This window comes from Coregonus clupeaformis, chromosome 13 (assembly GCF_020615455.1).
Source record: "Coregonus clupeaformis isolate EN_2021a chromosome 13, ASM2061545v1, whole genome shotgun sequence".
Lineage (NCBI taxonomy): Eukaryota > Metazoa > Chordata > Actinopteri > Salmoniformes > Salmonidae > Coregonus > Coregonus clupeaformis.
Window position 1 is genome coordinate 47,584,139 of NC_059204.1, and position 26,865 is coordinate 47,611,003.

Below are 26,865 nucleotides of genomic sequence, written 5' to 3' on the forward strand. Positions count from 1 at the left end.
TGAACTTTGATTAACCTAACACAAAAAAAAACAGAGAACAGGATTTACAAGCAATTTATTATTCCAGCACAGACCACCACAATGTGGACCTAGTTAGGTACAACTGCGCGAAATAATCATAATTTTAAAATGTTTGCATTTACATGACATCCTATTTTCTTTTGTGCTAAATACTGCAAATATATGAGACATATGTATTTACTAGTAGTATAAACAGCAAAATATATATATATATATATAATCTCAAGGTGCTACATTACCATTTCATGATGTTACCTCTCCCAAGTTCTCCTGGATAATAAGGATTTCACTTCTCCATCCATGTTATTTTACACCAAAGCTCTGCCTTTTCATTCTTCCAACTTTGACATGATCCTTCCACTAATAAGGAGACCTGAGTTGTTTTCTCATATAATCCATATTTAGAATGGGGGAAGAGGAGCTGTTGCATATCAGTAATATATAGCATGACCTCTCTGAAGTGCCATTTATTTTGTGTGCCCAAGTGTTTCACAGCATACTGTGGGCCTACTGTCGCAAATGATTTTGAAAATCAGCATGCATTAAACTAAGTGCCTTTCAACCCCCTGTTGATAACCCCTTACATATTGAATTCCATGCAGTTTAAATAAATCTGTATTTTTTGGGGAATCACAAAAGTGATATCAACTCAGTGTGTTTTGGTGTTTCCACAAGTGAAAATGCTGTATAGGGTGTCCTCCAATAGGAACAACATAACACAAGCTTTCAGTGGTGGGGACTGGTTGCATGTAGAGTTTAGTCATTGACTTGTGTTTTCAGTTTTACTTGTGAGAGTGAGTCTTTCTTTTTCATTGCCAGTAGCATGTAAAGTACCTGAGCAAAGCATTTAATTCCCAAGCATGTGCGAAAGCATGCAGTGCTTCTGTAGAGCTTTGGGGGACTTCAAGGAAAATGTTAGATTGAAATAGCACTGTCTCCATACCTTTCTAAATCTGAATTGTTTTTGTTTTCCAACACTTTCAAAGCTTTTTGTGCTGTATGTACTAATACAAACTTTTTTCAGAACAGAACATGCACTAAAACACCTTCTCCTTCACTCTAATCTGAAGGCCACTGTGGGAATGGGGCCACTCCTGAGTCCTGGCTAAAGGGATTCTGTCTGAGTATGCTGCATCAAAATTGTTGTACCTAAACCCGGATCTGGTTGGACTTAATTTGCTGTTGACAAACTGGGGCTTAGGATGTTCATCGGTCTGATTCTCAATTTTGCCATGTCTAATTTTTATAATGGAGGAACATATAGTGTGATATCTTCTATCCCATCTTAATGATGCCTAATCTCACATTTGAAATGTATTTGTTGTCAACTGTCAGAGGGACTGTAGACTATAAATTGACACACTGTGATGAATATATCTGAAGATAAAGATCCTTTTACATTTATTAGAAAGAACAGTATAAGTATTTAATACAACCTACCTAGCTACATTGATTGTACAAGAATGAGGTCAATGTTACATTTTGCTGATGTTCAATCCCAGAAAACTATATTAAAGAGTAGTCAATTACTGCACCATATTTTTTGCTACTGTATGTTTCACTTAGAACCAGGGAGTCATTGTTGTGTTTTTGATGGTATTTTGCCATAAAAGTACAAGTCAAGATCTTAATGACTTAAACTATCTCTTCCTTGACAAGAAAGGTATGGAATGTGAGAGTACAGCACCTCAATGTTCTTTTCTAAAACTGTACCACAAACCAGCCTAGTTGAGATATGTTGTATACCCACAGAAACACAGTAGAAGCAGAAATGCTGCAAGTTTGTTTTGTTTAAGATAATGGTCATCACTGGCTGGTAAAATAGAAACTCAGCTGGCCTTCAATCTTCACATTCTAATGGCTGGTTATACATCTGTCTTTTCCTCCCTCTAACTACAAATTCTACCCTTCCCCTAAAACTCATTTGCCCTACCTCCCTTTACCCAAGTCCCCTTCCCTCACTCACTCGCTCCCTCGCTTGCTCCCTCCCGCCTCCCTCCCTCTCTGGGTGTTATGGTGTGGAAACTGCTGACTGTTTATTTCTGAAAGTCTCAAAAAACGCCAGCATGCCCTTCTTAGCAGTGGAGGAGCCAATCATGGGTGGGGAGAGTCCTTGGTGAAGGGGAGCTGGGAAAGTGAAGCCGTCCATGGAGTTGGCGCGCTTCACCTTGGAACCCGCCTGCCACATTTTGGACCTGGGTGGTGGAGTCTGGGCCACCAAGCACTTCTGGTACTGGACCTGCAGGGGGAACAATGGAGCCATGTTAAGCAGTGACCTTAGTTTCCCTTCATGTTAGAAAAATACCATACATGAGTCATGGCTCTATTACATTCTCTACCAGTATCTACTAATTCCCATTAAAATAAATATTCATAATTCAGCCATGATAGCATGTATAAAGTCAAGTATTTTTCATGCTAGCTTCACCTCTGTGTCTACAGAAGCCATTTTGTATGTTAGTTCTCCAGCCCTGTGTTTCATGCCTCAGGGTGACCCCTTAGTCACTCACCATGCACGCAGCCTGCACAGCCTCAGAGATGATCCCTGCGTCTGGCTCACACCAGAAAACATGACACTCAAACCGCTGCGTCCCGCCGTCCACTATCACTGCAAAGGTGTGTGTGTCATGGCCCACACCCAGAAAGGTCAGGTAACGCACTTGACATTCCCAGAAGGGATCATCTCCATCCTGAAAGAGAAATCACAGAGAAGGTAAGAGAGAGAAAGAGAGAGAGAGAGAGAGAGAGAGAGAGAGAGAGAGAGAGAGAGAGAGAGAGAAAGAAAGTTAAAGAAGGAGAGAGAGACAAAGGGAGAGACAAAGGGAGAGAGAGAGACAGAGAGAGAGAGAGAGAGAGAGAGAGAGAGAGAGCGCGAGAGAGAGAAAGGGAGAGAGAGAGAGAGAGAGAGAGAGAGAGAGAGAGAGAGAGAGAGAGAGAGAGAGAAAAAAAGAAAGTTAAAGAAGGAGAGAGAGAGACAAAGGGAGAGACAAAGGGAGAGAGAGAGAGAGAGAGAGAGCGAGAGAGAGAGAGAAAGGGAGAGAGAGACAAAGGGAGAGAGAGTGTAAGAGAGAGAGAGAAAATCAGGTAGAAAGAGACATTTAATAATTTCATTGGTTGGTCTGACCACTGCATTTACAGGTTTCCTGAGCAATCCTCACCTCTCCTTTCCAGAGTGACAGCACAGTATCAGAGATGTGGATGACGATAGGTTCCCACTCATCACTGTCTGAGGTGTTCATGATGCTCTCTATGGCCCGGTTCAGCACCTCCATACCTGCCAGAGGATCAAACATACAGCCCCGTAATAAAGCTGCTTCAGTAACAGCACAGTGACTTCTAAAGTACTGTAAAACCAAGGTTACATCTCCTGTTTTGAGAGGAAATGCTCCTAGCGTCAACTCTTCTTCATTGTACCACACGGTATCATCAAACGTCCTTCCAGTGATTGCGAACCTATGCGATCATCACCTCAGGTGTGTAATCTCAAATGACGACTAATGGCTTGTCATCATTAATAAGAAAACCTATTTTGGAGCTACAATCTGCCTTTATTGCATTGCAGCAAGCCTACGTTGAACTGAAATTGGTTCTTAATGCAGGTAAAACCAAGCATTTGTTGTTTTCCAAAACGCTTAAAAATGTGTCTGATGATTTATGCATATATACATTGGCTGGTGCCCACATTGATCGTGTGCCGCCTTTTAAATGTTATCTGGATTGATGAAAAGCTATCTTTAAACAAAGCATATTGATGTTAAGAAGTTAAGACTTAAAATAGGCTTCCTTTATAGGAATAGGTCATGCCTTTCGTTAAACAGCAGAAAGCAAATCATTCAGTCGACATTCGTACCGGTTATAGATTATGGCGATATTGTCTATCTGAATACAGCTACCACTGTATTGAAGCCATTGGATCTGTATCAGAAAGTAGACTGGCCCTCTTAGAAGTCTCGTAGATCGATGCATTGCACTCTTTTTGTATATAAAGCCCTCTTGCACAAACTTCCGCCGTACCTTAGTTCATTGTTAACCTACAGACGTACAAGCTACCAGACCCGGTCTCAGGGATGGCTAACTCTGGAGATCCCTTCAATCTCCACTGAGTTACGTTAATCTGCTTTTAGTTTTTTTGCACCTTACTTGTGTAATAATCTCCAAAACAAATTAAAGGTTAAATAAAAACCTCAGTGGACCATAATATCTCAGACAAAAGCATCTGGGACCAGGCTCTATGTCGGTCAGTCAGCTGGTCCAGCTAACAGCACCTTGATGGATGCTACCGTTTTGGATCCTGTAATGAATCCTCTATTTTCTGAAAGAGTGCTGTGTTACATACAGCGAGACGACGCCTCGCCTGGGGACAGCCAACTGCACAGTGACCCTGAGAGTTAGCTAGCCATACAACGTGACTCGCCGTATTTGCTGAGGATAAGGAGACGATGTCCTCTGTCTCGTAACGATCCAGCCCCAATTTTAAACATGCCTGTGAGTCCTGGCTGCTGTCTAATCCTCTACATCTGGTGATGAGATATTACAGATCCTTTGTTCCCCTGTTGACTCTCAAGGACATTGGCTCTTTTTTGTATCTAGTTTAATAGATCAATAGATGAAAAGTTTGATGGTATTTTGCCAGTTTAATAAATCAATAGATGAGATTATAATACAGTACACCTACCCATCGCCCTGGAGACGGGCAGGTTTCCAATGTACTGCACCTCAAACTTCTGCACCCTTTTCCTCATTGCATCCAGGAAGTCCACTGCAGCAAAAATAAGAATCAAATTAATCATATGATTTCTGCCATATTATGGAGTTTACAATGCGTATAAACTACACATTGCTCCAGTCAGAAATACCCCTACAGACTGTAACTGAAGGTTTCTGTGGGCTCTGAGCACAGCCAGGCTACCGTACCTTGGCGTGGCAGGTCCTCAGGGGAGATGCTCTCCATGGTGAGGGAGCGGGCCATAGATGGGCTTCTAGTGGTCTTCTCTGCCATGATCTAGACACACACACAGCCATCATTTACACTGGCTCAATCTAGAATTTACCTAAACTACTATGGTGGGCTAAAAGGGACGTTAAACCACTTCCTATGCTGGAAACCTTTCGTTACCTTTGAGCACATTTCATGCAAAGCCGTGGCGATGGTTTTTGCTGGGGCGTTACAACGAAACACATGGCACTTCAGCATACAGGTGTCTTTGTCACTGGCCACAAAGGCAAAATCTCTGTAAAGGAACAGAACACAAAATCAAAGATGAACACAGAGAACGGGCATCTATATGTCTGGTTTGTGGGGAAGTTAACGACTTCACAATTTATCTGGTGATCTGGTACTGTATGTATGAAAAGATAATAACATTAGTATGAATGAGAATGGAACGGAATTCAATGCCATAATGAATACATGTGACACATCAAACTATTGCTTCTTTCTGCTGCACAACTACTGCATGATTGCGTTGCCCACTGAATTAAAGCCAATGGTGCACCAGCCACTATCATGTAACAGTTGGTTTGATAAAATGCATAATCATCAAAAGACTAAGCAATTGAGCACTGAAGACAGCACAGACTCTTTTAACATTGCTGCTATCAGTTACATTCTGGCCCAACACATTGTGACCTCAGGCTTTGTCCCTCAGCAGCTGATAGGAGCAGGCCGTGTCAGATGTCAGGTCTATAAATACCAGTGATGCATATGGACAGACATTGTTCTCAGGACTTGAAGGAACAAGGACATGAAATGCGTCGCCTTGTCATCAATTTCTAATATCAGAAAGGGACTAGAGATTCATGATCTATTCTATACTATAATCACATATCAGAGCAAAGTTACTCAACTGACATTGTAGGGTAAACTACAGTGGGGAAAAAAAATATTTAGTCAGCCACCAATTTGCAAGTTCTCCCACTTAAAAAGATTAGAGAGGCCTGTCATTTTCATCATAGGTACACGTCAACTATGACAGACAAATTTAGAATTTTTTTCTCCAGAAAATCACATTGTAGGATTTTTTATGAATTTATTTGCAAATGATGGTGGAAAATAAGTATTTGGTCACCTACAAACAAGCAAGATTTCTAGCTCTCACAGACCTGTAACTTCTTCTTTAAGAGGCTCCTCTGTCCTCCACTCGTTACCTGTATTAATGGCACCTGTTTGAACTTGTTATCAGTATAAAAGACACCTGTCCACAACCTCAAACAGTCACACTCCAAACTCCACTATGGCCAAGACCAAAGAGCTGTCAAAGGACACCAGAAACAAAACTGTAGACCTGCACCAGGCTGGGAAGACTGAATCTGAAATAGGTAAGCAGCTTGGTTTGAAGAAATCAACTGTGGGAGCAATTATTAGGAAATGGAAGACATACAAGACCACTGATAATCTCCCTCGATCTGGGGCTCCACGCAAGATCTCACCCCGTGGGGTCAAAATGATCACAAGAACGGTGAGCAAAAATCCCAGAACCACACGGGGGACCTAGTGAATGACCTGCAGAGAGCTGGGACCAAAGTAACAAAGCCTACCATCAGTAACACACTACGCCGCCAAGGACTCAAATCCTGCAGTGCCAGACGTGTCCCCCTGCTTAAGCCAGTACATGTCCAGGCCCGTCTGAAGTTTTCTAGAGTGCATTTGGATGATCCAGAAGAGGATTGGGAGAATGTCATATGGTCAGATGAAACCAAAATAGAACTTTTTTGGTAAAAACTCAACACGTCGTGTTTGGAGGACAAAGAATGCTGAGTTGCATCCAAAGAACACCATACCTACTGTGAAGCATGGGGGGTGGAAACATCATGCTTTGGGGCTGTTTTTCTGCAAAGAGACCAGGACGACTGATCCGTGTAAAGGAAAGAATGAATGGGGCCATGTATCGTGAGATTTTGAGTGAAAACCTCCTTCCATCAGCAAGGGCATTGGAGATGAAACGTGGCTGGGTCTTTCAGCATGACAATGATCCCAAACACACCGCCCGGGCAACGAAGGAGTGGCTTCGTAAGAAGCATTTCAAGGTCCTGGAGTGGCCTAGCCAGTCTCCAGATCTCAACCCCATAGAAAATCTTTGGAGGGATTTGAAAGTCCGTGTTGCCCAGCGACAGCCCCAAAACATCACTGCTCTAGAGGAGATCTGCATGGAGGAATGGGCCAAAAATACCAGCTACAGTGAGTGAAAACCTTGTGAAGACTTACAGAAAACGTTTGACCTGTGTCATTGCCAACAAAGTGTATATAACAAAGTATTGAGAAACTTTTGATATCGACCAAATACTTATTTTCCACCATAATTTGCAAATAAATTCATTAAAAATCCTACAATGTGATTTTCTGGAGAAAAAAAATCTCATTTTGTCTGTCATCGTTGACGTGTCCCTATGATGAAAATTACAGGCCTCTCTCATCTTTTTAAGTGGGAGAACTTGCACAATTGGTGGCTGACTAAATACTTTTTTCCCCCACTGTATCTGACAAGTAGTTAGTTCATAAAGAACTGTTCTGTGAGCCGTGTGCAGTTGCTAATTGGGAAATAGCTCAGTGGTTGCAGTTTGATGTCTTTATGTGGCTTTATGTGTGTAATTCTCTCTATAACATCCTTTGTGGGTTTTACCACTTGAAACGATCTCGAGCAACAGTGCTGTTATATAGCCCACAACTCTGGTGCACCAGAATGTGCCGATGCCTGGGAAAAGAACTGAGACACCTGCAGCTTTTTAATTATTGAGGGAAAACACTCGAGTAAGAGGCAATCACAGATGGGCTTCCCTTTGGCATTGACGGTGGGCCCACAAACGGTAGGATGGGATCCTCTATATTAAACCTCAGGGAAACACTCAAACAGATTGGCAGTCAGCGCAGGCCACTAGGCATGTCCTCTGATCTTGTCTACACAGCATCTCGCCACCACGCCACAAAAAAAGAGTGAATCTGACAGCATTAATCTGAGGCCTAGTGTGTGTGTGTGTGTGTGTGTGTGTGTGTGTGTGTGTGCGTGCGTGCACAATCCTCTGTATTCTGTCCAGGGTGGAATGACAGCTATTTTATGACAGACATAGCCTTTTGGGTTGGGGGGCCTCCCCACCTAGCGGGCAAAACACTTCAGCGGAGAGAACATTTTCATTTTGCCATGGGGCAGAGAGAAGAAATGTGCAGTTTTACAGCTAATTTCTTGCAATTATACCCATTTTACCATGGGGTGGAGAACACAGAAGGTTGGTGGCACCTTAATTGGGGAGAACAGACTCGTGGTAATGACTGGGGCCGAATTAGTGGTATTGGTATCAAATACATCATACACATGGTTTCCAGGTGTTTGATGCCATTCCATTTGCTCCGTTCCGGCCATTATATTGAGCCGTTCTCCTATCAGCAGCCTCCTGTGGTGGAGAGACATTTTGGCAGTTTTAAAGCTAATTTCCTGCAATTCTACATATTTTACTAAGATTTATGTCATGTTAATAATATCTAAATTTGTAAAAATTTGTAAAAACATGTTTTCACTTTGTCATTATGGGGTATTGTGTGTAGATGGGTGAGAACAAATACATATTTAATCCATTTTGAATTCAGGCTGTAACACAACAAAATGTGGAATAAGGCAAGGGGCATGAATACTTTCTGAAGGAATGGGGAGTATTTGTCACAGTGGCAGGTGCGACTTTGCAGCTTTACTGGCTGGCACAGTAGAAAGGAGTGCGACTTGGCAGAGGCATGGGGGAGCTGATCAATTTGACACGACCCAGCAATCTATCCTGGTCCATTAATCAAAAAAAGGCCCATTCAACTGTGGTAGAAAACCTGTTAGATTAATTTACACATTGATGCGTCCTCCACTTGGCTCTCAAAGGAATGCAATCACTATGGCTTCTAATGAATTAAAATGCAGAGTTTGAGCAGAATTTACCTCAGGTAGATATACCATTATGATTCTCACTTTATAGATCAATCTTCATCAGTAATAATTTGGCAAGACAACAGTCTGGGATAGCGCTGAGTGGGCATTTGTTGTGAGACAAGGACAGAACAGCACATTGCATAAGAAACAAGGGTCGCTACAAGTCGAGAAATAAATGGACAGGGCTTTCTTTGAACATGCATGAGAAACAGGGCAGGCATTCACATACAGTACATTACATGTCGGCAGAAGCACGTTACATTATTGATGAGACACTACAGGATGACTACAGAAACTACACAGAACCTACTGAGGCACCAAGCATATACAGTGGGTAGAACAAGTATTTGATACACTGCCGATTTTGTAGGTTTTCCTACTTACAAAGCATGTAGAGGTCTGTAATTTGTATGATTTTTAAGTAATTAATTTGCATTTTATTGCATGACATAAGTATTTGATCACCTACCAACCAGTAAGAATTCCGGCTCTCACAGACCTGTTAGTTTTTCTTTAAGAAGCCCTCCTGTTCTCCACTCATTACCTGTATTACCACCTGCTAACTTTTACCTGATCCAGCAGCGCACGCAAGGTCCCCCTGCTCAAGCCAGTGCATGTCCAGGATAATCTGAAGTTTACCAATGACCATCTGGATGATCCAGAGGAGGAATGGGAGAAGGTAATGTGGTCTGATGAGACAAAAATAGAGCTTTTTGGTCTAAACTCCACTCGCCGTGTTTGGAGGAAGAAGAAGGATGAGTACAACCCCAAGAACACCATCCCAACCGTGAAGCATGGAGGTGGAAACATCATTCTTTGGGGATGCTTTTCTGCAAAGGGGACAGGACGACTGCACCGTATTGAGGGGAGGATGGATAGGGCCATCTATCGCAAGATCTTGGCCAACAACCTCCTTCCCTCAGTAAGAGCATTGAAGATGGGTCGTGGCTGGGTCTTCCAGCATGACAACGACCCGAAACACACAGCCAGGGCAACTAATGAGTGGCTCCGTAAGAAGCATCTCAAGGTCCTGGAGTGAGCTAGCCAGTCTCCAGACCTGAACCCAATAGAAAATCTTTGGAGGGTGCTGAAAGTCCGTATTTCCCAGCGACAGCCCCAAAACCTGAAGGATCTGGAGAAGGTCTGTATGGAGGAGTGGGCCAAAATCCCTGCTGCAGTGTGTGCAAACCTGGTCAAGACCTACAGGAAATGTATGATCTCTGTAATTGCAAACAAAGGTTTATGAACCAAATATTAAGTTATGCTTTTCTGATGTATCAAATACTTATGTCATGCAATAAAATGCAAATTAATTACTTAAAAATCATACAATGTGATCATAGATTCCGTCTCTCACAGTTGAAGTGTACCTATGATAAAAATTACAGACCTCTACATGCTTTGTAAGTAGGGAAACCTGCAAAATCGGCAGTGTATCAAATACTTGTTCTCCCCACTGTACTTGAGACCATGATGCAAGCTGTCAAAGTCACAAATGGCACGTCAACAGAAAATGAGTTGACCAAGAAGAGAGTGATTACCTGTCTCTGTTTTCACGAGTGGCAGTTAAAAAAGAAAGAAAGTTCATTATTACAACTACTTCACATATGAGACAAAACTGTTGCATTGGTTCACAACTATGATCATAATACAATATAGCCTACTGTGTGTAAAAATTTTGCACCTATATATTGACTTATTTTCAGTAGTTTCAGTCTTGGGTTTTTCAAATCCTTCGCATTCTCTACCATTGTCACGTCTCCTCCTCGGGGCTATTACATTCTACTTAAATGTAGTACCACTGATCCTGACATCAGGTCAATGCCTGAATGTTCTCCAGCAAGAGCGTAGCCAAATATAGCTGTCCTCAGATCCACTCAACATGAGCTCCCAGTGTTTTACAATAGGCCTTAAACGTCTGTGACCCTGAAGAACTAACCTTACCCAAGGCTGTACAGCCCATATAAAAACAATATAATATATATAATTTCCTTTCTTCAGTCAATGGAATATTTCCATGTCATCAATTATACACAATAACAAAAACGTTGAACACAGTCTTTCCTGACCTAACAACCCAAGAGCATTGTGCTTAGTTGGTCAGTTCACCATATTATACTGTATTTCAGAATGTAACTACGGAGATATTAATCTCTCGTGGACAGATTCTGCGCGTAAACCGAAGAATCTGTCGTGACGGGATGGAACGCATAGGATCATGAGCAGTACTAGTTCCGGTGTTTGGGTTTTCGTCACTGATTATTTGGACATATCAGGATTGGGTGAACTTCGCGCGTGTGGTGAAATTAGCTTTGGCTGAGAATTTACTTTTGCGAGGGAGGAGACTTCGTAAACCGGAACTCCCAATTTCTAACACCTATGGGCCCAGAAATAAATCACACAGCTGACCAAATTACGCAGGATTTTCGTTCTGGGTTAACCGAGATTACATGTACACTATATAAACACTGACCATAAAAAAGAGAGGGGAGAGAGGACTGGGGGTATTTGCCCATACCATCCCCAGGTTGGCCCACCTGCCGTTGTTGCATCCCACGCCCCACACACGGATGTTGATGATAGGTTGGCAGTGGATAAGGCTGTGGTCCACTGGGTCCATCAGGCTAAGGGTGTCCTTCTTCAACACCATCATCATGTCTTGGCCCTGGGAGAGGTCAGAGAGGACAGGGGGGGAGGCAGGTTACGGTGGGTGGCTTTATGGTGGCAGTAAGGGTAATCTGGCCTGCAGGCTGCAAGCTCACATGTACTGGAACAAACCCAAGGTCGTTTGAGGTACTGAGGGTTCTCAAGGCTACTAATGGTTTAATTTGAAGGATAAATGCACAATAAACAATTGCACAATGACCCATGTACTGCTTGCCAAAATAGACCAAACTAAAACAAAACCTAATAAACAAGTAATTTTACTGTATTACTCTTACCTCTCCCCAGGCGCCTAGTGCATCGCGGCCCTCAGCCTTGCTGCTGGACAGCTGCTGGATGCAGTTATTGACAGCCAAACTGCTCTTCCCCGGGGTCAGCTCCTCCTCTGGGATCTCCACCCAGCCCAGGGAGCGCACGGCAAAACACTGACCAAGACAACCACACCACGCCACGCCAACAGGGCCCAGAAGGCAGCGGAGAGGAGTGGATGGTAGAGGTGAGGAGGAGGAGGCAGAATGAAAAGGGAATAAACGGAGAGTGTAAGAGAGAGAGACGTGCATGGATATGTTTTACCCTCACAGGTCTCAAATGAATCACTCACAGATTAAGATTACGCAGGGTTTTTAGATAATGTACAGTACAAAAGGTTAAGTGTCTTCAGTATCTACAGTATATCAGCATGACGCATCCATGAAATGTATTTATCGACTTTCAATCAATACTGCTCCTCACTGACTTAAGAGATAACTCTCAGATCCTTTTAGTGGGCATGGTCTATAAACTCCTCTAAGAGCTGCCTAGCCTGGACAACAAACAACTATCGACCAGGGCTTACATTAAAAAAAAGGTGTCCTCTTTTAACCCTCAAAGAATAAATGACGGCAAATAGTGTTATAGTTCTGAATCAGCTAGAATATATGTTTTGTGTTTTTTTTTTTACAATAAACTGACATAAATGGACAAATCTGGTTTCATGGATGTTATTGGTCAGAACATGCTATTCTACAGAAGGAGAGGGATTTGGACATCAAAGCCCACTCTACCTTGGAGTCAGGATCCCTGTTGGTGCAGAAATAATCGTCCTGCCAGGAGACTCTGTAGGAGATTAGCAGAACAGTCAAATGACATGAAGGATTACCACGACGACAGCACAAATGACACTGTAGCGTTTTCTGCATCCCTCCCTGCTGCCCTGGATGATGCTGTGTGGAATATTGTGTTATATGTCATCATCTAGTCCTTCCCTTATCTGTTTGTGTTTGACTTTGAAAATAAAGCCCTTGCCTGCCACTGATGGAAACAGCTGTTGAGTAAGCGGTGGGTGACAAAAACAAACAGAGAGCTGGTTTGATCACCTCATGCTGACTGACTCAGGGGGTCAGTCAGCCCCTCTGATACAGCTGACTGGAGACAATCACAAGTGGCTGCTATTCCTGCAACCAGGAGCCCACTGTCAAGACTCTCCCTCCCTTTCCATTGCACTCTTTGGTGAAGCAGAGTGGGACATGATTATGTCCATTATAATACCTATGAATTTCTTGATGATATGCCCAATGAGCTGAGTTTCACTATTCTCCACAATCTCTGTCCATACAGAACGTTAAGCTCCCCTGTGTCAAATGCATCCTGATTTTACACATAACCACTGCAGCAGAGACCTTGTTTATTGGAGTATTCAACAACCTCTACATGTTACAGGACACAGTGCCCCTCAAGGGGCTGCCAGAATAACTCCTGATAATTGAATTGTGGAGTGCTTTTACCCTTTATGGTAAAGACAAGGCAGCCATATATAATGTTTAAGAACCTATGAACAACCATTAAAGTGATCTAAGATGCATTTGACCAAACAGGTTTTACCTTGCTTTATGCTAAATAAACCCTAGAATACTGGTTTGTGCGACAGATGGTTAAGACTTATCCACAGGCACTACATCGTACATCATTTGTTCCGTAAACACTTGTATGTATTCAGATTATGGTACAATGGCTGGACTGTAATGATATGACGTAGTTTGGTGCAGAACTAGGACCTTAATGGTTGTCCCATCTGCACGTGACGTTTCAAAGACCTTATCCATTCCTGACGTTATCAGGCAGGGGACAGATACGGCATCTGCTCAGAACACAAAGAATGGCATAATGGGTAGTATTCCAGGAGGCACAGGGATATGTGGTCTGCCACATTCCTGGGCCAGTGAAGCCATCATGAGCCCTTTTGCCATCAAACAGATTCAAAGAGAGAGAATACATCCCACACACTAACCCTCGTTTGATTACACCATCAATCAATGTAGTTTATTTCAAAGAGCTCCCTAAGCATCCGGATCTGCAGGTGATACAAATGTACCTCATCAACACATTAACCTTGTAGAATAACTTTGTCACAGAACTTAATTGTGATGCGAAGTGCTCATTACGAGTTTGTAACAAGGCTACAGTGCTTGTGGAGGTCAATGAGTGTTGGTGTGGGTCTGCATAGGATTTTGAAGGAGTACCTGTCATTTATGGAGGCCACTGGACTCTCTGTCAGCCTTGTCCTTGATCCACGTCTGCCACCAGCCTCCAGGCTCTGGAAAAGAGGACATGAGACATTATTAGAGGTGTGATCCTTCCTCTCTGATAGAACCACATTCAGTATAAAAGGAGCCAAAGTCAAACAGAAAGACTGAACTGTATTTAGAAGTTGAAGCCCTAACCTTGAGGTCTGTGGCAGTAATGCCATTGATGGCACGCTGGTCCTCCTCATTGCTGTAGGATGGGTGCTGCCATTGTGTGGTGCCTGTAGGCACGTGCCAGTAGTAGGTGCCAGTGCTGTCCCGGATGGTGCGCCACCCTGACGGCAGGTCAGAGTCCAGATCAAGACTCGGGTCGTTCCAGATGTTGTCTGAAGAACACAGAACAGGCAGGGATCACAACGATGAGAGGTGAAAGTAAGTAAGCTTAATGAATAAGTACTCATTACCAATAGTACGGGGGAGAGGGCATCTGGTGTCATGTGAACTAAGTGGTGAGGACGATAATAACAGCAGTTTCATATCTATATTTGTATATCTATATCTATATTCCATTATGTTCATAATGGCAGCTGGCTGTAGCATAAACACAGCTCTTTGAGGTCCATCGTACCCAGGGGGCTGCATCCCATCGGCATCTAGCATTAGCGTCACCCAATCTAAAGCCCATGTAAGCCCCACGGCTGACCTTACTCTCCACAGCCCTGCCACACGAGATTGGTGGAGGAAAGCAAAGCAGATCCTAGTGAGATCATCTGGCAACATGCTAAATCTGCCAAATGCCAGATCAGAATTCAGCTCTGCATCACAGCTGGCTAGCAAAGCTACAGTGTCTGAGGCTCGACTCCTTTGTTTTCTCCTAACACTGAGTATGTGATGGAACAGCTTCGTGTTCTGAAAGGGCAAATTAATATGTAACTCACTCACGAAATGACAAATTCTGCTCGAAGGGAGAGCTGGCTGAATAGAGCGGTGGTAAAAAATGAAAGAAGAGAGAGAGAAAGCAAGAAGTGGGTCAGTAGTGACACGAGGCCTGTGTCCCAAATGGTACCCTATTCCCTTTGTAGTGCACTACTTTTGACCAGGCCACTTATGGAATAGGGTGTCATTTGGGACGCAGCCGAGGTAGCCTGGCAGCCTGGGCACGGGTGTCTCTCTCCCAGCAGAATGCCACAGTGGCTCTGTGTTACCCTCAACCTGGGGGCACAGAATGAAAATAGAGAGGCTAAATCAAGCATGCAAAAACCTTTATTTAATTCTGGTCTGTCATTTGTGTGTGCATGACTCAAATGAATTTGACACGATTTCATGCCTTATACATCTCATCCCCATTCATCTGGCTGTTTAACCCTGGTCACACCTGTGTCTGACAATGAAAAACAACACAACGCATCCCTGGGATAGATAGCATGAGAAAATTATACCCAGGAACAGATCAGCTGAACCCTGCTACAGCGAGAGAAAATCAATAAGAGACAGCAGTGTTAGAGAGAGATGGAGGCATAACTCTTCAGTCTTCATGGAGGGTTCTACAGGCAGGCAGGCAGGCAGGCGGGCAGGCAGGCAGGCGGGAAGGCAGGCAGGCAGGCAGGCAGGTCTCCTGGGCTTGGATGGCACTACTATTCAATACATTTTACAGGCTGATTGATGGTTAAGTGCAGCATATCTGGGGCGTGATGAAGCTGTATGCAGAATTATAACGCATCCAAGCCCTGAGACCGAGGCCACTAGAGGATACAATTTGGCACAGAGTTCTCCTACTGTAGCCTGCCTTCTTCCAATATTGATTTTATAACCAGTGAGTCATACAGGGGAGGGATTCTAAGAACTAGCATCCGTGCATGACAGTTTGAAAGAAATTGATATTTTCTGCTTTAAAAGTTAATTGTCAATTCCAATCCAGTAGGCCTACTAAATACTAAGTATACTTGTCACAAACAACTACTGTATATCACAATGGCTGATGTTGTCACTGGTCATACCAGACTAGAGTAGAGTCTTACTCCCAATTACGCTCCTTGAGATCAGAACAAAGGCTCTGAGTCTATGTGATGTAGCCTAGTCCGAATCCTTGTTCCAAAGGTGGGAGACAGCTCCTAATGCTGGGTTCTTACCGCTACCCTGGGTTCTTACTCCTAATGCTGGGTTCTTACCGCTACCCTGGGTTCTTACTCCTAATGCTGGTTCTTACCGCTACCCTGGGTTCTTACTCCTAATGCTGGGTTCTTACCGCTACCCTGGGTTCTTACTCCTAATGCTGGGTTCTTACCGCTACCCTGGGTTCTTACTCCTAATGCTGGGTTCTTACCGCTACCCTGGGTTCTTACTCCTAATGCTGGGTTCTTACCGCTACCCTGGGTTCTTACTCCTAATGCTGTTCGGTTCTTACTCAATGCTGGGTTCTTACCGCTACCCTGGGTTCTTACTCCTAATGCTGGGTTCTTACCACTACCCTGGGTTCTTACTCCTATGTTGGGTTTGTAGTTTAAGTCAAGCTATTAGGTATTATGTAACCTGACACCGGGGCTGATGATGGGTAATCCTCATATCACAAGACCTCAATATGAAAGCTAAAACATAGTGAATCATCGTCTTCCGTGCAACTGACCCCATTCACCAAGATAGTGGCACGAATCCTCTCCTAGATAGCAACATCATACCTCTCAGACTGTCAATTGTACAGAGTGAATGTCCAGCCCTTTTGGACTCTATGGAAGGCTATGAGAGACTCTGTTGCAATGGCTCTATCCATCATGAGCCGATCGAACATTCTTCTGTTCCCCCATCGGCTGCAGCAAAGTCTCCTGCTGACAGGCCATAAGCAATGACCGCCCAAATTACATTTTTAGTATTTTAGGCTGGCTAGTTCTTGTACTGTCAGCATCGTGTGATGAAGAACACTTGGGGACAGCCACTAAAAGAAAAAAGCTTGGTGAAATGGGAAAATCTATCATGTATAGTGTACAGTCTAAACTGTAAAATTATTTCCAATAACAAATTAAATGTGCTGTGCATTTAATTCATATGGTAAGCGAATAGTATTGATTGAACTAGTTTGATGTTGACACAGTGCACAAAATAGCCTTTGTCTACGGTTTGCATGGATCTGTAATGGGGCATTTCCATGTAAAAGGAGCCCATGAGCACTAACATGTGAAGTTCATAGGAGCATGTCAAATCTGGTGTCAAATGAAAGCTACGAGTCTATATCTTTGAGAAATTAAGGCAAATATACATTTTTCCAAAAATGTATATCCTAAATATTAAGAATAAGCAAAGGCTTTGATTTCTGGTCAAACAGACTGCAAAGGGTTCTTAGAAAACATTGACCAGAAAATATCTTAAAAGGTATTAGAAATACATTTATATTTAGTTTTGGAGAAATTATTTGCCTTCTGTAAGTTTAAGAAATATTGCCTAGTGTCTTGTCATTCTGTTACAAAAACCCCACTTATATTTAGGATATCTTCTAATTTCTCTCCCTCATGAGGAGGGAGGATAAGGGAGGTTCACAGAAGTAACAAGTAAAGGTAGACCTACCAATTAGTCATAGTGTTTTTACTATGTGGTTTATGAATTATTAATTGACTAAAACGTCGTTTTCTGTTACCATATTGGTAACAGAATTTCCCAAAAAGTCTGTAACGGAATTACTGCAATTGAATAGGCTACAATGGGAAGTCACAAACCACAGTTGGGTCACCTGCTACAGTCCTCCCTTCCACTGGCATACTGTTATGTCCAGCTCATACTGTAACTGTTTTCTTTCTCTTTCTGTCGTCTGGTGGTCAAAGCAAGAGTGAAGACAATCTGGACAACCCCTCCCTCCCTTTTTTTGGTACGGTCCGGCTGGCTTTAATTTCAATGTCCACAGATGTTGATTTTTGGTCTGGTTCGGACCGGCCTTGATTTGGCCCAAACACAGATGTCCATGATTGGTTCCGATTTGGTCCAGTCAGGACCAAATCTGAACAAATCATAGATGTCCATGTTTGACAAGTTTGGAGAGCACAGTACAGTACAGTACATCAGAGCACATAAGTGTAGAGTACAATACAGTAAAGTTGAGTAGAGTATAGTACAGTCCTGTACAGTAGAATAGAGTTCAGTACAGTACACATTAGAGCACACTAGAATTGAATACACTATAATGTACTGTATTGTACTGTACTCTTCTGTACTGTACTGAACTATATTATACTATTCTGTACGGTACTGAACTATACTCTACTGTACTGTGCTGTATTGTATTGTATTGTATCTTTCTAAAACTAGCCGCCGAAATTGTCGCAACCCCTATTACTAGTCTGTTCAACCTCTCTTTCATAACGTCTGAGATCCCCAGAGATTGGAAAGCTGCCGCGGTCATCCCCCTCTTCAAAGGGGGTGACACTCTAGATCCAAACTGCTACAGACCTATATCCATCCTGCCCTGCCTTTCGAAAGTATTTGAAAGCCAAGTTAACAAACAGATCACCGACCATTTCGAATACCACCGTACCTTCTCCGCTATGCAATCCGGTTTCCGAGCTGGTCATGGGTGCACTTCAGCCACGCTCAAGGTCCTAAACGATATTATAACCGCGATTGATAATAGACAGTACTGTGCAGCCGTCTTCATCGACCTGGCCAAGGCTTTCGACTCTGTCAACCACCGCATTCTTATTGGCAGACTAAATAGCCTTGGTTTCTCAAATGACTGCCTCGCCTGGTTCACCAACTACTTCTCAGATAGAGTTCAGTGTGTCAAATCGGAGGGCCTGTTGTCTGGACCTATGGCAGTCTCTATGGGGGTGCCACAGGGTTCAATTCTTGGGCCGACACTTTTCTCCGTGTATATCAATGATGTCGCTCTTGCTGCTGGTGACTCTCAGATCCACCTCTACGCAGACGACACCATTTTGTATACATCTGGCCCTTCATTGGACACTGTGTTAACAAACCTCCAAACGAGCTTCAATGCCATACAACACTCCTTCAGTAGCCTCCAACTGCTCTTAAACACTAGTAAAACTAAATGCATGCTTTTCAATCGAACGCTGCTGGCACCCGCCCACCCGACTAGAATCACCACTCTCGACGGGTCTGACCTAGAGTATGTGGACAACTACAAATACCTAGGTGTCTGGTTAGACTGTAAACTCAACTTCCAGACTCACATAAAGAATCTCCAATCCAAAGTTAAATCTAGAAACGGCTTCCTATTTCGCAACAAAGCCTCCTTCACTCATGCTGCCAAACATGCCCTCGTAAAACTGACTATCCTACCGATCCTTGACTTCGGCGATGTCATTTACAAAATAGCCTCCAACACTCTACTCAGCAAATTGGATGTAGTCTATCACAGTGCCATCCGTTTTGTCTCCAAAGCCCCATACACTACCCACCACTGTGACCTGTACGCTCTTGTTGGCTGGTCCTCACTACATGTTCGTCGTCAAACCCACTGGCTCCAGGCCATCTATAAATCACTGCTAGGCAAATCCCCGCCTTATCTTAGCTCATTGGTCACCATAGCAGCACCCACCCGTAGTCTGCGCTCCAGCAGGTATATCTCACTGGTCATTCCCAAAGCCAACACCTCCTTTGGCCGCCATTCCTTCCAGTTCTCTGCTGCCAATGACTGGAACGAATTGCAAAAATCTCTGAAGCTGGAGACTCTTATCTCCCTCAATAACTTTAAGCATCAGTTGTCAGAGCACCTTACCGATCACTGCACCTGTACACAGCCCATCTGAAATTAGCCCATCCAACTACCTCATCCCTATATTGTTATTTATTTTGCTCTTTTGCACCCCCAGTATCTCTATTTGCACATAATCTCTTGCACATCTAGCATTCCAGTGTTAATACTATTGTAATTATTTTGCACTATAGCCTATTTATTGCCTTACCTCCATAACTTGCTACATTTGCACACACTGTATATATATTTTCTGTTGTATTTTTGACTTTATGTTTTTTACCCCATATGTAACTCTGTGTTGTTTTTATTGCACTGCTTTGCTTTATCTTGGCCAGGTCGCAGTTGTAAATGAGAACCTGTTCTCAACTGGCTTACCTGGTTAAATAAAGGTGAAAAATAAAAATAAAAATAAAAATAAAAATTTGTGCTGTTCTGTTACCATCATTCTGTTACCGGGTGTAAATCCACTTCAGTTACTGTAGTTCAATAAACAAAACAGATTTTTCAAAGTCAAGATGTCATATCATAGCTGACACCCCATTCTTTCTGCAGACATCTTTGAATCTTAATCCGGAGAAGATATAGAGAGCAATAGTAATGGCGTCTTTTTTTTGGCACCAACTCCGCCATGGTTCGTTGAACAACGCCTATGGGGAAATTCACTTCTTGTGAATTTTTAAGCATTGATGTAATACAATTTTTTTTTTTTACATAACGCACATAAAGGTTTCATCATTCCTAAAGGTCATGCTAACTGACTGATATTATCTCATAGAACAAAATGTATCAGATCTAATAAGCCTGTGTTAACCTCAGACCTTATTTCTGTGTTTATCCCAAAACCTTATTCTTTCCCCATTAATTTTGCTCATAGGAATGTCTGAACCAACCAGAGGTAAATAGTTTCTGTTTTTTTAAGACTACAAGCTGGCAAATTCTATTTAACAGAGTTTTTGGAAAACGTGGTCACATAAAAAACTGAGAGAGATTTTACCAAAATTATTTTACCAAACTTTGCATCTGCACAGTTCTTCCAGTAAATGTGTTTTTGTGTAAAATGTTCAGTGTAAATTGTTAAAACTAGTCCTTGTGCATAGAGTTGTATGGTTTGTTAAACTTTGAAATAAAAGTTTTTTTGTTTGGCATACAATTTAAAGTGAACAATCAGTCTCAGCACCAATGGCTTTCCATACTCAGAGGGCTTTCTATTGAATAGTGGAGTTCATGAAGTCCATGACGTATTAGTGTATTATCTCAACACCAATGATACAGAGAAGTAATAACTAAGTCTGTGGTTGGTAATTTCAAATGGTCATCTCTGAAGTAATGTATGCCATCACCATGCTATTTTGAACCAGTTACTGTATATCATAAATAATATTCTCTATATCATGGCTTTTCTTCTACCTAAATATTTAATGATCTCCACTATAACCTCCATTGTAGTACTACTTCTGTCCATGGATTGTACTGACCTGTAAGGTGAAAAAGTGCATAATGTTCCAATTGCACAGAAGGTAAGCTACTCTAATGTTCACAACTCACAGTATTATTTAGTGTTGGGAGTAGAGAGCAGAATCTGTACCATACAGCAGTGAACCTCCAGGAGAGGGTGTTAATGAATTATTAATGAATCCCAGAGTCTGCACCGCGTGATCAGTCCCTATAGCAACTACTGCTGTAAACCAGCTGATCCAATGAGCTAACAGGGGAACAGACATTTGCGTGATATTGTTGTGTGTGCTGCTGTGCATGTGCATTAGATCGATGCATGCGCATGAATGTGACTGTTATTCCTGTGACAGGCAGAAAGTAGCTAGTCCACCATGCGGTCTCAGCCATAGCTTTGTCAGAGTTGCCTTTACTCATTGGTGCCAATCTGCACTTGAGAGGTGTTCCCAAGTATTTTGTTACATTGATTTTGGCAGGCTTTATTTAATTATGGACCCCGTTCAAATACCTCAAGTCTCCATTGTGACTAAGTGAATGTAGGGACACAGTGTTTTTATGGGGGAAGAGTACAGTACAGTCCTCACCCCCCTTGTCATTGTCACTGATGGGTCCAGTGACCAGAGAAATCACTAATGGGTCCAGTGACCAGAGAAATCACTGATGGGTCCAGTGACCAGAGAAATCACTGATGGGTCCAGTGACCAGAGAAATCACTGATGGGTCCAGTGACCAGAGAAATCAGGGCCAATCTACTCTAGATACAGATACACACTTGAGTCTCTCAACACACGTTTGGACTGAGCCTGTTACCAAAGCACTCCAAAATGGCCAATCAAGACAGAGCCATAGATTGCGCTCCCCACGAGGCTGTAATTGAGCAGTCATGATGGCAGTGATTGCAGTCGGGTGGTAGCTCTCTCTGCCCAGAACTGCCCCTTACACTAGAGAATTGGGAACGAGTAACTGGGACAGCATAGCAAATGGAATATTGAGGCGTAATGGGATTTAGAAATGAGAGCTATGCTTAAAAATAGAAGAAAAAAGGTTTAATATGTTTATAACAATGTAAAACACCCGTGCTGTAGACTAGAGCCAAAGAGAAAGTGAGACAACAAATTACATTATGCAGAGAGAGAATTAAGTAGAGACTATAAATAACAGTAATATGATAAACTGTAGAAAAGGAGAGAGAGAGAGAGAGAGAGAGAGAGAGAGAGAGAGAGAGAGAGAGAGAGAGAGAGAGAGAGAGAGAGAGAGAGAGAGAGAGAGAGAGAGAGAGAGAGACTACAGTACATCTGGAGGAGAGAGAGTAATCCCAGTGGTGCGTCTGTGCAAGGTCAGAGCTGGGCTCTATCTGCCAGACGGATTATGGGCCAGAGTGGATCACAACTTCAATCTGGGATTCAGCTCTCAATCTGGGAGCAGGACAGCTATAGCCTTTTCTACCAGACACGCACCCCTTGACTAGTCGTAGATCTGTAGCCTATGTGCCAACCCAACCCAAACATGGATGGCATGACAACGAAAGTCAGATAAATTGGTTAAAGCACATACTGTACAGATATGGGACCAGTTTTATGTTGCGCGGGGTGCTATTAAGACTCCATTCCCCACCCTAACCCCCTCCAACACAGCAGGATAATGTGTATACGATGCTAACATTAGACAGTACTGTTTCCCAATAAACTGTACTACTGACACACAGTGTCCCTGTTTACATGTATCATGCCCAGCATAAGAATGCCGCTCTCTACCTCTCCATTTCTCTCTCTCTACCTCTACATTTCTCTCTCTCTACCTCTCCATTTCTCTCTCTCTACCTCTCCATTTCTCTCTCTCTACCTCTACATTTCTCTCTCTCTACCTCTCCATTTCTCTCCCTCCACCTCTTTCGAGGGGAATTATTTTGGGAGCAATGACATACACAGTTAAGGCAGATGCTTTGTTTGAGGAATCTGTGGTGTTTTGGCTTATGAAAGTTGATAACGAAAAAGGTACAACAAAGGGACACGCCTTCTATAGCCTACTGAGAGGATATTAACATTGTTGTTGCTCAATAATATGCATTGGATTTGACATTTAATTCATCATTACTACAATACTATACTGTAGAATAAATCATTAATGGTAATATCAACATTTTAGTCAATAAATGTATAATTGACTCTCCATTGACTCTACTTTCCTTTGTGCTTACAACTAAACATTGTGCCTACTGCCTACTGTAGTATGCATTGCTCTCCATAACAAAACCAGCCACTCCTAACACCAGGAGAGCAACAGTTACCAAGACAACACCAAGTCGCATGGCAACCCACACAGTCACCAAGGTGAACAACACATCCTGACCTCTATAAATAAAATCTCTAGGCTTGTTTTCGTTTACTGTGTGTGGGAGAGAGGAACACTCTCAATTGAACAGAAAATGAGACTACACTCATCTAAACAATCATATTTACCCTGTAAGCAGTCTATGGACAAGGTATAACGGCAATCCATGTTTTGGTTTAGTTTCCCTGGCACTGTTTCCAAATGCTAACATTTTAGCATTTGTGGAACAACTCCCAGTCAAGTCATGGTACTGATTTTAGCATTTATCGCGCTTCATGTTCAAATCATCTATAAGTGACTTTGTTGAGCTTCACAATTAATGTTAAATACTTTCGAATGATTTGGACATGATGCGCGAAAAATGCTATTGACTTGAATTGGATTTGTGCCATGACTTGAATAGAGAGAAATAGTTTATTTGTAGGCACTAACTCCGCCATGGTTCGTTGGACAAAGCCTATGGGAAAATGAATGACGTTTTTGGAGGGTTTTTGGATAAATACCGAAAATAAGGTCTGTTGTAAACACAGGCTTAGGAGATCTTATTTGTTTTGTGCTATGAGACAATCTTTATCAGCTAACATCACATTGTACATTTTGAAGCATTTATGTATTTGTTTTAAACAAGCACATAAAGCACATAAATGCTTCATAATTCCTAAAGGTCAGGTTAACTGACTGATATTATCTCATAAAACAAAACGTATAAGATCTCCTAAACCTGTGTTAACCTCAGACCTTATTTTCGGAGTTATCCCAAAACCCTATTATTTTCCATTCATTTTCCCCATAGGGATGGCTGAACGAACTAGAGGTATCTCATTTCCGGGTTTTAGGACTACAAGCTGGCAAGCTCTATGGGATTTGTGCCACAAATGCTAAAACGTTAGCATTTGGAAACAGTGCCAGGGAAACTAAACCAAAGCATGATCTGCTGTCTTACCTTGTCCATAGACTGCTAACAGGGTAAGGAAACCAATGTGTTATTTTGCAATTTGGGTGAACTATCCCTTTAATACAAAGCTAAATACAAAAGATCCATAGATCAACATGTTATTTGTCTAATGGAAGCACTCTAGTTCACCACCTGAACTCTCAACAAACACACAATCCCCTAACTCAATCTTAATAACCCTTCAAAGTTTTCAGGCAGGTGGCCTAGCGGTTAGATTGTTGGGCCAGTAACAGAAAGGTCACTAGTTCGAATCCGCGTGCCGTCAAGCTGAGAAAAAAACACATTTACATTTGTGAAACAGGACAAACATAAGCACCCACCAAATTATTATGATGTATTTCCATGTTCACTCTTCAAAGTGTGTGGGACAGAATGCCTGGCCGGCCCTACATGACACAGCACCTGTAGTTGAGCCTGTCTACCAGTGAGAATCAGATAATGAGCTCAGACCAGCACCTACTGTACTTACTCCTCCTCGGCCGGCCGTCTCCTCCTCGCCCTCTGAGGAACAAGGGATGAGGAGAGAAAAAGGTCTGGAGGAGCCTAGGACTGTGGGTGTCTGTGTGTTTACTCACCGTCATAATTGACTATGATGATGGCGAGCATGTAATCCTTCCCCAGCATGCTGAGAGGTGTTCCTTCCTTCCTGGCCACTTGGCTTAGCTGCACCACATTCCAGTCCAAAATGTCCTGATGCCGCCAGGACAACTCTTCCCCGCACACTCGCTACAACCGCACACAGCGCCAAGCGTCCAGGGACACACTCGCATGCCAAGAGGATTACAAATATTCACACTCTCTTTCTCTGTCTGACTCTTTCTCTGTGTCACTCTCTCTCCTCCCTCTCTTTCTCTCTGTGCAAGCCCCGTCCGGAACTCTCTGAGTAAAAGCAATAAAAAAATAAATAATCCCTTCTCCCTCCCTGTCTTGATGATCTCTTTCTCTCTCTATCCTGCGAATCTTATCTCTTTATCTGTGCTGGAGGGATGCTGTTTGTCACACTGCTGCTGCCTTTCGTTTCACTCTCTTTGTATTGTGCTCAGTGATGCCTGCAGCTTCCGCCACTCCCCCTCCTCTTTCCCTCCACACCTTACCTCTCTTTCTCACACACTCTCTCTTTCTCTCCCTCCCTCTCTGGTTGTTTCCTGGCTCTCTCTCTCTCTCTGTGCCTTAAAGACTGCCGAGGCAGAGAAAAGGCACTAAGGACAAAGGCACAGTGCAGACCAGCAAACAGACCCAAAAAGCATGCTTTTCTAGAAGAAATACATTACTACAGTAATATGGAGGCCAATAACAGGGCAATAATAGACAAACCGAAACAAATACGCTTTCTCAAAGAGTGAAATCGACTGGTGTAGCCTATCTAGTATTTGTGTAGCAAGGGAGTCGTAATAGGATTCAATTCAATTCGAGATGGGATGGGATGCCTCTCTGTGTAAAGGGGGTGTCTCAGGAAGATTAGTGACATAAATCTGTCCCTCAGAATGAACCTGCATCTGTCAAGCCCTACTCTTAAAAATATATGAGAGGGCAACTTTGGGAGTGCTTTTTATAGCAACGCCAGCAACATTACAGAATACAGGATGATTTCATGTAAATCTTCACTTTCTTAATGGCTGCATCTCTACGCTGAGGTGTTAGGGGAGGCAGGGTGTTTCATAGGCAGGCTTCCTTGAAGGCAAGGTCTGTTGCTGCAGCTTTTCTAAACCCATCTCTTTTCCCTAGATGCAATGTTGCAGTGTAATTGTAGTGTGTAGTTCAGTTGGTAGAGCATGGTGCTTGCAACGCCAGGGTTGTGGGTTCGATTCCCACGGGGACCAGTATGAAAATGTATGCACTCACTATACTAAATCAATCTGGATAAGAGCATCTGCTAAATGATGTAAATTAATCTGGCAGTTAAATTATCCTTATCACAGTACAACCAGAGGTCTCCACAAATCAACAGAGCAAAAGTTAGGGGCTATGTTGTAAGTAAGCTCAGGCGATGTAAGATAGAGAGCCTATGACTGTATCTGTCATATGGCCAGTAAAATCCATAAACAATCTAACTCCCAGCTGCATATTAATTAATCAAATGGACACCCAGACTATTTACATTGTGCCATTTGTTTTTACACTGCTGCTACTCGCTGTTTATTATCTATACATAGTCACTTTACCCCTACCTACATGTACAAATTACCTCGACTAACCTGTACCCCCGCACATTGACTCGGAACCGGTACACCCTGTATATAGCCTCGTTATTGTTATTTTATTGTGTAACTTTTCCTTTAATTTTTATACTTTAGTTTATTTAGTAAATATTTTCTTAACTCTAATTCGTGAACTGTA

The 26,865-nt window shown here is 42.7% G+C and overlaps 1 protein-coding gene across 2 annotated transcripts; it reads right to left on the reverse strand.

The window, feature by feature from the left end:
* Positions 1–38: 38 nt before the first annotated feature.
* LOC121579658 (amyloid-beta A4 precursor protein-binding family B member 3) lies at positions 39–25,851 on the reverse strand. Of its 2 annotated transcripts, XM_041894443.2 has the most exons (13): positions 25,104–25,664; positions 14,288–14,475; positions 14,087–14,160; positions 12,632–12,683; positions 11,867–12,013; positions 11,462–11,589; positions 10,466–10,471; positions 5,138–5,252; positions 4,936–5,023; positions 4,697–4,780; positions 3,180–3,295; positions 2,532–2,711; positions 39–2,260 (listed from the first exon to the last, which is right to left on the reverse strand). In XM_041894443.2, the coding sequence occupies exons 1-13, from the start codon at positions 25,150–25,152 to the stop codon at positions 2,033–2,035; spliced, it is 1,455 nt and encodes a 484-aa protein (XP_041750377.2). In that variant the 5' UTR covers positions 25,153–25,664; the 3' UTR covers positions 39–2,032. The 2 variants fall into 2 exon arrangements, with proteins under 2 accessions (XP_041750377.2, XP_041750378.2); XM_041894444.2 differs by lacking the exon at positions 10,466–10,471 and having other exon boundaries at positions 25,104–25,851.
* Between the last annotated feature and the right edge of the window lie 1,014 nt (positions 25,852–26,865).